This window comes from Phaenicophaeus curvirostris, chromosome 7 (genome assembly GCF_032191515.1).
Source record: "Phaenicophaeus curvirostris isolate KB17595 chromosome 7, BPBGC_Pcur_1.0, whole genome shotgun sequence".
Taxonomy (NCBI): Eukaryota; Metazoa; Chordata; class Aves; order Cuculiformes; family Cuculidae; genus Phaenicophaeus; species Phaenicophaeus curvirostris.
The window spans coordinates 36,106,986-36,119,932 of record NC_091398.1 but is presented as its reverse complement, the minus strand read 5'-3'; the positions used below and the strand labels follow the sequence as shown (position 1 = coordinate 36,119,932).

Sequence of the window (12,947 nt, the reverse complement as noted above, 5' to 3'; positions counted from 1 at the left end):
ACAGAAGAGGTGAATGATTAGAACTAATACATTTGTAGGGAAGAAAAGAAAAAAATTAAAGTTCTGAACTAGCAGGACTTAAGGGAGAACAATGAATTCAAACATTTGTATAAATTCCCTTCAACAATAAAAACATCTCGGATAGATTTTATTTAAGAATGGTTTTCCAAATCGTATAAATGGCTCCCTGTGTCTAAGATAATTTGGATAGCAAATATAATTAATTTCTGAAACACTTCTCATCAAGAAAGATTTATCAGACTTCTACTGCTAAAGGTAAGTCTATTCTTTCCTACCTTCTATATTTCTGATGAGATTTGCTTCCCAATTTTAAAAAAATGAAAATATGTATCAATATGAAAAAATATGTTTGGGTTTCTTTTTAGAAGAACATTCCACATGCAAACATCAGGTCTGAGAACTTAGGAGTCAATTACTTACTTTGTCTGCAGCTGCCAACAAGTTGTCAGCCATTTTTTCAAGATTTGGTGCTTTTCCTGTGTAAATGAATCTCATCATTTCTTTAAAAACTTCAGGGTCTACATCATTTATTTCTACACGATTCTGGTGAAAAAGAAGAATCAATAAAAGCCTCTGAAATTTAGCCACTACTTTAAAATGAACATATCAAATGTCTGCACGCATGCTACAAGCTTTCACTTGCCATCCATCATGCAAAATCTTTACAAATTTCACTTAACGCTTAACAATATTAAGCGGAAAGTAATCAAAATCAGTAGCTCTTAACGTCAGGTAGAAATCAGCTAGAAAAACTTAGACAATAAAAAGTAATTGCAACTTTTTCCTAGAAATGTCTAATTCTGGACTCTATTGCACAGGCTGTACATAAAAATCAAGAAACAGCTTCAGAAATACTTAAAGTGCTGCTGAGTTTCCAATCCAACAACGATGTGCTTGGAATATCAGAAGTCTGAGGAGAAGACAGAACAAAGTAAGCCATTTTTGGCTCAACTTCAAGCTGAGTCAACACAGACTACATTCTGATTTCTGAATCCAAAAGGCAAACAAAGCAGCACATCCAACTGACACCATGTAGCTGAATACTGTCCTAATAAAACTGGTACTGCATGCTTGACCCCCTCCTCTCACAGTATCACCCATAGCAGGAAATTAAGTCAAAGATGTAGAATAAAGCACCAGATTTTTGAATGGGGTACATGAATCACAGGCTATCAACATGAGATGTACGTGTTCCGGTTCCAATCCACTGAAACACATACAGATACTTAGGAGTAGGGCTGCACTAGAGATTTACTGCTAACATGAAGGTGAAGAGCCCTGGCAGTGCACATTACTGAAGCTGGGACACATCTGGCTTTCTTTCAGTCCAGAAATCTCAATAATATGCTTCCAGTATTCCAATTTTACCTGTGAAAATTTCCAGCTTCGAGAAACGGAGGGAAGAAAAATGCCACGTTTGTGAAACTCAAACAGCAGCATATTCAACTTATGCATTTGTTCACACAAGTAGCACCACTGCAGCCCCCAAGACTAAGTGATGATCTATGACAATCCTCTATCTGTTCCTTGGCTTTTCATGGACTCTGCCTGTAACTAACCCATTTTAGACATTCTTCGTGAAAGACACAAACAACTCCTTGCTGTGGGAGACAGCGAGTGCGTAAGAGCAGAAGCAGCTCTCTGCCGATTAAGTTAACTACCAATCCAAAACACTTAACATAGGTCAAGTGCCTGTAGAAACTGTGAATGAAAAGGGGAGCTTTACTGCCTCAGCACTTAATTGGAGTCATAATTCACCTGTTCTGTGTCCTAGCTACCATATAAAATGTTTTAATACACTATAGCCAAACCTCAGTCAAGTCAATCGGCTTATGTGAAGGTACAAGTTAAAGCAAACAGGGGCACAGATTATTAGGTCGATTACATCAGTAGCTAACATTAAAAAAACCAAAACTGATCTAGGGCAGATAAGAGCACTTGAAAGAACAAATCCTCAAGAACTTCTCCACAGTCAGTCCTATCTGCTCTTTCTACACAAAGAAACTCCTGCAGAATTCACTGAGAAAGTGCTTAGTAGTATTCTCCTCCACATCACACAGCATTCATCTTCCTCAATTTGCAATACTACTGGCTTTCTGCAACTCTTCCCTTTTTCACAAGGTAAAAATATTTACATGTACAGTTTTCAGCAAGACTTACCTTTTTGCTTTCCTCCATTTCATGTTCAAACATTGCATTAAAAACTGGAGATCGTGCTGCAGCGAGAATAGTAAATATTAAGTATAGTCAAATTTTAAACTCTTAGCAATTTTAATTGCAAAATAATATCAATACAAAAATAGAAAGTACCTGCAAGGACAGACTTATGAGCTTTGAATTCTTGTCCTCCTACATAAAAACTGCAATCTGTAAATCTTGTTGTTTCCCAGAGATTCCCTAAATCTTCTGCTAGTCGACATTCAGGTACCTTCAAAGTGTTTGTATTAGACTGTCCTGATATATTTACTGAGTCTTGGACCACGCTTACCTAACAGAAAATCACAGCAAGACAACTCCTTCATAACTGAATGCCAATAATTAAATTACAGTACCTAGTTCAGCAATTGCAAAGCAAAAACAGTGGCTTTTCTGTTTCAGAACCATAAACTAATGCTTTACAGTTTACCTAAGTAACATACAACAAATAGAGCTTTACTGAGAGACACTAACATTGTTCACTTATCCAACCAAAATAAAAAGGAAGAGCACAATACCACATGCCACCTAAAAGAACTGCTAAGTAAATAAGTCAAGGACAGATAAGTTTCTTGGGATATCAGAGGAATCAAAAAATAAAAAAGTTAACGCTGTCTTGGAGGTAAACTGACAGTTCAATATTCTTCAGACATTTAAGAGAAATTACATGTATAGATTTTTATATTGTATATATCTTCATGATCAAAAAGTCACATAGACGTCCCATCAGAATAATCCCCAGGAAATTTTAACAGTATTATATTTTTAAGTTTAATTATTGTAAGGTCTTTCTTAGCCTGCAATGTGATAATGCAAACCTAGTACAAGTAACATACCTCTTTCATTATTTCATTTTGTGTCTTCCACACAATATCAAAAGCCATTATTTTAGAAATACAAGTCCATGAAATACAAGATGTAGTAGGGAATTTCAATAATTAAAAGCATGCTCACAGGATGTAGTTTTTGTAAAGTAGTCATTAGGAAAACCGTGAAATACGTGTATCTGAAGTGAATGTATTGCCATTATTCCCTATGTTCGTGTCTTTCATGTAAGCAGTAAACAAGACAGTATCATTCTTGTTTTTTTCAGTTATCTTTACATTCTAAGTCCTTTTGATCAGTATGTTGACAAACAGAAGAGCTCAGCAGGTTTTACTTCGGCTACCCCTAAGAGCACATGCCTGAAAAAACTTTGTAAAGAAGAGAGCTATATGACAAGATTTTGACAGCTTACAAAACACAGATAATTAGAATTATATATTAAGAGAAAATGGTGATATTGTTAAGATCAGTGCTTTGTTCGATTTCTAGAGGCACAACATCTGGAACAAATCTGGCATAAAGCAAAAATAGCACAGCTAAGCTTCACAGAAAGTTGCAGCACGGCAAACCAACTCCACATCAGAAGATGAGGATGATCCAATTAAGGCAGCAGATTGGGGATTTGAAACACTACCTAATTCCCTGTTTCCAGGGAATACCCCCTGGAAATCCCACACCCCCTTGTGATTATAAGAAATTCCTTTATTTTCTCCCCCTTTCTAGAAGGAAAAAAAAATACCCCAAAGCACTGTGAAATTCTACTTTCACAGTAAGGCTACACATTCATAACACTGAAAACAACCTATACAGCTATTGTGTACTCTATTTCACAGTTTTCACGAACACAGAGTGACTTCAGGAGACATACACACAGAGTTTTAGCTTAGTAAAGTGAGTATTCTGTTGCAGAAGGAGAGTTCTGCTTCTCCAGAGACTTGAGTCAAAGTTCATGGTCTGAGATGTCCACAGAGCATCCTCTTGGTAGCTAGATACAGCTTAGGAAGGTCTGCTACACATTCTTTGTGTACTTCAACTGATTTTTGATGTTCATGGTTTCTAGCATACGTTGATAGCTGTGCAACACAACTGCCTATGAGCCATCCTGCTAAGATATAACCTGAGCATGTGAATTTTAAGTCACATCTCCTACAGCTGAGTGGTCTGGCTTGTATTATCTACAGATAGCAACTGTTAAAGACTACAATACAAACACTGACAGAGGTCTGGTATTTCATATCTTGCTTGTCCAGATGGTATGCGCATTCTCTTAAAATTTGTTTAAATCAAGCTGAATTCCAATCAAGTTAATCCCATGTAACTACTGAAAACTGATCTTAGGCTAAATCTGACTGGTTTATGATTGTCTCAACGCCTGATACAACCCTTACTTCAGACACCTTACTTCTGTTTATAAAGTCACTCACAGGAGTGAAGGTATTTCTTCCACAATCCACAGGATGATGAGAAGATGCTAGAACTAACAGCAAACAACCTATCTTAGAGAGCAGTGGCAATCTAGCCAGGATTTCCACAGGGTCTGATTTACTTTACTTCTTAGGAAGCTACCCAACACACAACTTTTGTGAGGCTTACATACTTTAGGGGCACAGGTCCTGTCTACATGGCATAGCCTCACGCGTAAGGGTATATAGGAATGTACAAACTAGGACTTGAACAAGTTCTATACGTGATGACAGTAAACATGGATAACAATTTTTTTCTTTTGAACAGTAAACATAACATGATACTACTGTCAACCTAAGCTAAGAGATCTGAGAAAGCACTCCCTAGGAAAAACATTCGTGTAGAGAATCTAATGTTCTATTAGCAAATGACAATACTTGCAAGGCTTCAGTAATTTCAGATTATATGAAAAGTGATAACTCAGTGAAAGAGACCCGTTTGCTTAAAAAAAGAAATTATGAAGTTGTATTTAATGAATAGGTCCCTTGAACAGTGGCAATACTAAATTTTGTAAAGTATTTAACCTAATAACCCTCCAGTTACTAACACAGGAACATATCCAACTGATGTTGTGAGCATTCAGCAACACAGAAGGAATATCTTTGCTGCCAAGGAAGACCAAATAATTCTTCTGCAACCCAACAGAGAGAAAAGAACCAACACAGCTGGTACTCAGTGACCTTTACTAAATAGCTGCTGTACCTGTAAAGTTTTATCAAGCCAAGTGCAATTTAGTTTTAAGAACTGGTCAGTCTTTCAGCTGACTTATGATACAAATAGGGAGGCAAACACAGAAATTAAAACTTAGTTATACTTTAAAAGGACAAGAGCTTCAGACTTGTCTATAAAAACAGCTCCTTCAAACACTTTATTTCCAATAACGGCTGAAGAGTTGCAATAACATATCAGAATACACAAAATCTGAATTTCCAATTGTTTTGCTTGAGCATGAAACAGGCCAGAATTTGTTTTAAAATGCTCACTGTGCACAACGAGATGCTGTATTCCCTTCAGCATTTATAACCAGGGTAGGTCAAACACTTCACAAAAGCTACTCGCATTAAAACATCAAGAAGTTTTGTAGGGAAACAGTTAAATTTAAAGAGTAGCATCAAAATTTAAGTAACTATTTCTCCCTGGAAAATTCAGTATCACTTCAATTTATTTTTTCAAACAAACTGCATCTTTAAAATTAGATAGTGACCTATTTCCAAAACGAAATACTATTTAAAAGCTGTTAATTTACATCAAAGCATTCATTACCAGGAAAACTTAAAATGAGAGAATACTCAAAAGTATCTTTAGAGAACCATAAAACACTTGTTACATCTGCTTTTATCACCCAAATAATTGTACTCATAACAAATTTATCATGCAGCTAATTTAACTTGTCTAAGTGAAAATAAGATGCACTATATTTGCAATATCTAGTCTCAGGGGCCACATTTCAATTATTCTTCCTACACAGTATAATGACATATAATTAAATTGTAATCTTGCCAAGACAATTTTACACATTTCCTGTAAATACACTGATCAAAGCAAACTTATTAGCAGTTACAGCATCTATCATCCTCCTAAGCCACTAATCACTGTATGGCAGCAAAGATAACTGCCCACCGTATATTTAACATACACCGTACTTACGCTGCAACTTTCTCTAGTTACCATTTATTAACACTGAGTAAGCATTTTATTGAATTTTAATATAACAATTTAGGTTACCAACATAACTGATATTATAAAAGTGACCCATAATAACCTATGAAATTAAATTCATGATAGCTTTCTATTAATTCTCAGTACTAAGCAGTCCTTCTATAGGATACTCGCACTTGTTCAGAAAACAAAATCTAACAATAACTATAAACATAGTTTCATTTACTTGAAAGACCTGTTCATCAGTTAAAGCAATCAATTATGATATTACAGGAACATAGATTCTGTCAATTACTTGTTTGGGTTTTTTAGTAATGTGAACCAGCATGCAGACATTTCCTTTTGCTTATTCAGCAAAATCAATCCTATAATTCTAAATACAACTTTTTTAAGTAAAAGAGACCTCTGCAAAGTAGCACTTCTACAGAGAGCATACAACAGTCAGCCTTTGCATAAGTAATTCTATAGTTAATTCTAATGTAATCCTGGCAGATTCATGGAGAAGCCCAACAGTTTACAAGCAATCAATTCAGACTCATTCTACACTTCAGTGTATGTCTATCAAAACAGAAAAAATACAGTGCAGAGAGCAAGTACACGTGTATCTTACTACATTTATAGTTTAAAGAAGAAAACAACTTTTATCGCATAGTACTACTTAAATCAACATAAACTTCCATTAGAGCAGAAAATACTTAAATACCTACACTCACCTCACAAAATAATGTAAGCTTGTCATCGGGTAGAAGACCATTAGCTTCATCTAGTAAAAAATCTCTTCGGATAAATTTCTTAAAACCCCAGTCCTTGCCTTGCACAAATCGATACGCTCTTTGGCTTTCTGATAAAACACATTTATGCACAAATAAAGTTTAAAAATATTAACAAATAACACCTATAAATTGTATATTACCACTAAGTTTTAATCAAAAAATGAATCAATTTAATACATTTGGATCGCAAACGTCAATTTTTTTATGACACCCACAACTGATTAAAACTTTTTTTAATGTTGCTACAGTACTATTTTATAGAATACTTCATCGAACTTAGTAGAGCACAATTTGCCATTCAAACTATATCATCATCTTTGATGTTATCTTTAGGCACCAGCCAGCTAGAGTTTTTTCAGTTAATGTTTGAGAATGATGATGCATCAAAACAGGAACTGTTCACAAGGAAGTACCATTACAATGAATTTGTCATCACAAATGCATTCTGACAACACTTCTGCTGTTGTCATAACAATCTGTTTGGACTTCTTCCTGAAGTGGAAAATCTAGTTTCACAGGTTAAAATTACTTTGAAATACAGTAAAAGCATTAAAAAAGCAAAAGAGAAACACTTTTGAGCAACAAACTATTTCTTTGGTCAGAAAAAGATATTATTTATATTTACCTTACAGCCATAGTTACAAATTTTTTCTTTAAAATCTATAAAATTGCTGTGAACACATAAACCCTTTTTCCAGTTCTAGCGTTCACAGCCCGCAAAACAGTCCCCAAGGTCATATTAGTGCAAATATATGTACTTCAGTAATATTAATTAATTTACATGACATGTTCACTGTAAGGTGGCCACTTGTGCCACAAACTGAGCCACAGGAAAGAGCACAATATGCCTTTTATACGGAACAAACATAGGTATGAGGTTGTTTGAATGGCTTTGAGAATATACATGGAATAAGCCATTTTCTGTACTATATTTACAAAAGCCATTTGAAATGAAGTCAGCAAGAATACTTCTGATCTGAAATAACACCGGAGGGGAAACCTCTCAAGACGAGTCTTCTAATTTTCCTTTCATTCCAAAAAAAGCTAGGCAAGAAACATGTTACCATTTCATTTGCTGTATAGATACTTTAGTCTCTGGAGAGCAATTCAGAAGTTTAAGTCACAAGCTTTTTATAAAAGCAAAGTATTTTTCAGGACAAAAATCTGTTAAAATACCATTTCTTCCACAGCATCCAAAATAGTGACAGGAAAGTCAGAGATCTCTACGCTAATTAGTTTGGTGGCATCACTGAAACAGACTTGACCATGTAACACACGGCATATGAACATACACATATAACACACTGTCCTCACTGTCAAGGGATGAGGAAAGGATATTCACAACAGTTTTTCACTAGAACTACATCAAGCAAAATATGTTGTACAGGTTTTGATTGTACGTTGTGAAAACAATGAAGAACCCAGGGAGTGCCAGAGCAGAAGGTGTCTCCATCCCTGTCACATTATCACACTCACATTTTCAAACAAAAAAACCCCTTAGCACTGAAGCAGAGGCACTTACTGAAGTGCATCACGGGCTTTGAGGGTGACAGAACAAACGTAGCATACTGTTTAAAAGTGTACACCAAGGAAGAAAAATTGCCAGTTAAAAAAATACTGGTTAGGTGTTTTGGTATGTTTTCAGTTTTACCAACTTGCCAAAAACTCAAACCTCATGAAATTCAATGAAAAAATAAAATGAGAAAATCGCATCCTAGGAGTTTCCAGAACTTCTCTAGATGCAGCCCATTTCTTTACTCTGCAAACTTCGATTTTAGTGTTATCAGCAAGAACTAGCGCTAACCATCAGAAATTAGGTTATCAGTAGCAATTTAAGTATAAAATCCCCACAAAAATAAAGCAGCACAAAACTGGAAATATATTTTTCTTCTTTCTAAGAAAGTTTAAATGTTAGTTTGTTAACAATTTTATACACAGCTTCATGATTTGAAGCACTGGCCTAGGCACGAATTATCAATTTACAAAGGACATTTGAAGTTTGGAATCATTATACTGTATAAATAAAAACAGAGCATCTCCAGAAGCAGATGGGAAATGGCTGGAAAGTCCAAGAAATAAGATTTCTGTTGATTATGTCCCAAGGTGAAAATATGTTTAGAATTCGTGTAGTGCCAAATACAGGACAGCTACTACTGCAGAAAGTGAAGATACTCAGAGGATTTTTTATTTCAGCAGCTTGTGATTTTTAGCACTTACAGTAGCAATTCGCAAATAATCTTCAGATTCTCAAAACCCCTCCATCCCACATTGATTTCCCTCATTTCGGACAGCATTACAAAGAAAGCTCTCAGATTTTCCGGGAAATCAGGAAAACTGAGTACCGTTCTGAAGTGCTCATAAACTTAGGCATAGAGCATGAGGAAGAAACAGGAGGAATTACAAGTCTGTGTGCAGCTGCAGGGCTACCATCTCCTTGGCCTCAGAGACACAGCAGGAAGCTCACGCGACTGATATGCTGTTGGGAGGGGTAAAGACTCTTTAGGGAGGCCAGGCTGGGAAGGGGAGGCAAGGGACCTACCCTTTACGGGAGGACAGCAGGAACATGCAGAGCTCTGCCCTGCAATAAAAAATGAACCAGCTGAGAGTTTATAGGTCAGGATTAGTTGCTGTCAGCAATGCTGTGCTCAGTGTCTGCTACAGACCTTCTGAACAGGAAGAAATAGGTGACTGGCAGTTGAGGTCCTGCTTTCTAACAAATGAAGGAAAGACAGCAACAAAAACCCTAAGGCAAAAGGGCCAACAGCATCTATAAAGGCTTCCCAGATAAACTGGAGATATTCAAGGCACAACAGGTCCCAAGCGACATCCTCTCGTTGACCTTACTTTCATCAGGGGGGTTGGATGAGACAAGCTCCAGAGATCCCTTGCAACCTCAATCACAGAACTGCAGAATTCAAAACATTTTTTGATGCACACACTGCAGCTTCATTTAATTAGATACACCAAAATGCTACTAGACTGGAAGACTGTCTGAAGCCAAAAGCCACGATCCACCAAAAGTACAAAACTGCAGCTTTGTTCATGTAAGTTCCCGAACCACAAGACTTACAGGGATTGAAGCACCCAGCTCCATTAGTGGAAGAGAATAAAGTAAAATATATACATTCACTTTCCTTCCAAAACGTCAAACCATTTAATTTTTAGATTTGAAATCAATTTTGTGGATTTACTTTAAAGATTACAAGGAGAAAGTAGCCTGAACCTGCAACAGAACAGACTCTGCAAGATTTAAGTCTTGGAGTAGGAGGAGGGAAGAAAAGTACACAGAATCTTCATGTGCAGGACTAGCAACAGCACAAACTCAGTGCAGATCAGGACTAAAGGACACACTTGCATGATAATTCCAGCTTTCCCCAAGAGCGTTTCCAATGAAGGTGGTAGTTATAATTTTGGAATTAACATCCACACGTTTTTCATACCAAGAAGGCAATTAAATCAAATCACCAATTATTTCAAAGTCTTCTAATTCCTTGGGTACATGGCTCACATTTTTAAACTTATTACAGTGTAAATCAGATGAAACAGACCAAAACATCATAAAGGAGAGCCTTAACTACCATGCATACTTATTTTAATTAACTATGGAAATCAAGCACTTGCTTCCACTGCCTCTAGAAACAAGCAAATACACCTCTACTCACAGGAAGCAAAAATCTGCTAGAAAAGCTAGGGGACAAGAATCTTGAGTGACTGCAGCTCGTAACGTGCTGTAATTTATACTGACTAGAACAGAAATGACACAGCTCAGTGATCAGAAATCTGTGAAACAACAGGTATTATAAGGTATTTTAAAGTTCATTTCAATATTAAATTCTGTTCTCAACAGAAAAAAATTAGAACACTGATTTTCCTTGGGATGTTCTAACAAATCCACATGCAACACTAAGATTGCCTTACCCATTGCTTTTGTTTCTTCTCTTTTAGCATTTAGCAGGGAAAATTTGAATTTTGCTCTGACTTCACTTTTTGGACAACTGACTAATAGCAAATATAACGACAGGTAGTCTTTGCTTTCATCATCTAATCCCTTTGGATTCACTCTCAGGCACCTGAAAGAAATGCAGAAATTGTACATTTTTAAATCATACCCAGAATAAATTAAGAAATATTTTTATAAGATACAATGATACATGCTGCCAAAACAAATGTTTTTGTTATGACTGTTGAAACTTTGAAATTAGAATCAATCTGTTCCTATAAAACCTCAATAAATGTCAAGGTTTTAATATATATTTGCAATTTAACTTTGCAACTTTTGAACAGAAAAAACCCCACAAACACCAAACAAAAAAAAAAACCAAAAAAAAGAAGCATCTGCTAGAATAAACACCTTACCACTTCATTTTGTCATTTGGCCCTGATGAAAAGGTAGAACTCTTTAAAACTTCACCCATTTCTTCTCGGCAAAAACTGAAGTTATTAATGGTCCACATGTAGGAAAATTTTACTACTTTAACCTAAATGAAAGACGTAGAAAGTTTCAATAAAATTTAACTTGCATATCGAGCATTAACTATGAGAACTAGTCAGACTGTGAGCACAACTCAATATTTTTAGGGTTTGTTCTTAATTATGACTAGAAAATAAAGCCACTGGAATTGATGTAGATTACCTGTGTGTAACACCAGCTTTCAGCCACAGGTCCACTGGACATCTCCCCAGGAGAAGGTGGGGTGGGAACCCTTGACATTGCCACTTATTGCAGGTTTAGCGTATCAAGATAGCAATCCAAACTTCAGTAATTCTCCTAAAAGAAGTAATTCATATGTTTTGGTCACTCTTTTTAAGTGTGGAAAACTATAATGACAAAAACCTATATTTTCCTATCCACATTGTTGTGCTTACTAAATGCTGCATCTGAAAATTGAACTTGAAAAGAGGACAATGACTTTGGCATTAGACAAGCTGGGTGTCACACATTAATGACCACTTGCACTCAAATTCTGCAGGCTGAACCCTCATGCAATACTTCATAAAAGCAAGGACTTATGCATCATACAATAACACTCACAACATTATTTGAACATCACCTTGGCAAATTATTACTTTGACCACTCTAGTCACGTCAAAACTTTCTTCAGGATTTTCTCCTTTGATTTGGGCCCTGGGTGAACTCAGTAATTAGTACCAATACTGCACACGCATAATTCTATCTTTAAAGAGCACCCTATCATCTGGGAGCTGAATAAGGTCAAATATTCCTGTTTTTTTCTAAAGGGAGGGTAAGGAATTAAACTTGCATTTAAAGCAGCCCTTTCTTCTTACATCTTTCATGGTTGCCTTGCATCTTTAATACCAACATATCTGACTGAAGAACTACGACCACCACCACATGCTCATTCCCCATCAAAGCACCAAGCTGAAAAACAGTTTAAGTCAACTCACCAACTCTGAAGAACTTTCCAATACCAAATAAACCAATTTTGTTATGGGTTATTACCTGACAGAGCACTGTAATTTCTCCTGCCCATGAAGAATTGAGCCACATGCCTCGATTCATCACATCTAGCTACAGACATATAATTAGTCAGCCTACTTGCAGCAGCCTTTGTACACAGCTAATGAAAGAAGGCGGGCCTGTCAGAGGGAGGCTCTTGGTTACTGTGCTGACTCTCCTTTAGGCAGGGTGTGCAGTCATCTTTAGACAGGTTCCTGCCAGAAGCACAGCTTCTCACTTAAGCAGCTCCATTAAGTTGCTAAAAAGAAGTGAAATAAACCCTGATCGACCAGATGAAAGTCACAATTGTTTCTGCCACGAAACATTTTTTCTCTTAGTACAGAAATCTCCTTTAAACATATCCTATTACTAAAGCAAGATCAGAAGTCCACAAACTTTCCGGAAGATTTGATGTTTCAACATATAGGTCTTTTCACTTGTGACAGAAGAGCGTTAATTGTCTCACTCAAAAGATGGAATTGCACATCATTAATCGTGTTGGAACTCTTTCTTCATGGATGGTCAACACAGAAATAAGGTTTTATGCAAAC

At 36.3% G+C, this 12,947-nt stretch overlaps 1 protein-coding gene across 6 annotated transcripts in view; it reads right to left on the bottom strand.

Annotated features, from left to right (window-relative positions):
- The window catches only part of SPOPL (speckle type BTB/POZ protein like), a 60,583-nt gene that overhangs the window by 31,958 nt on the left and 15,678 nt on the right, over window positions 1-12,947 (bottom strand). For all 6 annotated transcript variants that reach the window (XR_011337762.1, XR_011337761.1, XR_011337763.1 and 3 more), the window contains exons 2-8: window positions 11,572-11,706; window positions 11,295-11,416; window positions 10,857-11,008; window positions 6,879-7,006; window positions 2,332-2,509; window positions 2,182-2,237; window positions 442-564 (exon numbers count right to left, since the gene is read on the bottom strand). Coding sequence is in view for 3 of the 6 variants with exons in the window: in XM_069861575.1 (XP_069717676.1) it covers window positions 442-564; window positions 2,182-2,237; window positions 2,332-2,509; window positions 6,879-7,006; window positions 10,857-11,008; window positions 11,295-11,416; window positions 11,572-11,649 (837 nt within the window). In the remaining 3 variants the exon portion in view is untranslated. The remainder of the gene's footprint in view (window positions 1-441; window positions 565-2,181; window positions 2,238-2,331; window positions 2,510-6,878; window positions 7,007-10,856; window positions 11,009-11,294; window positions 11,417-11,571; window positions 11,707-12,947) is intronic.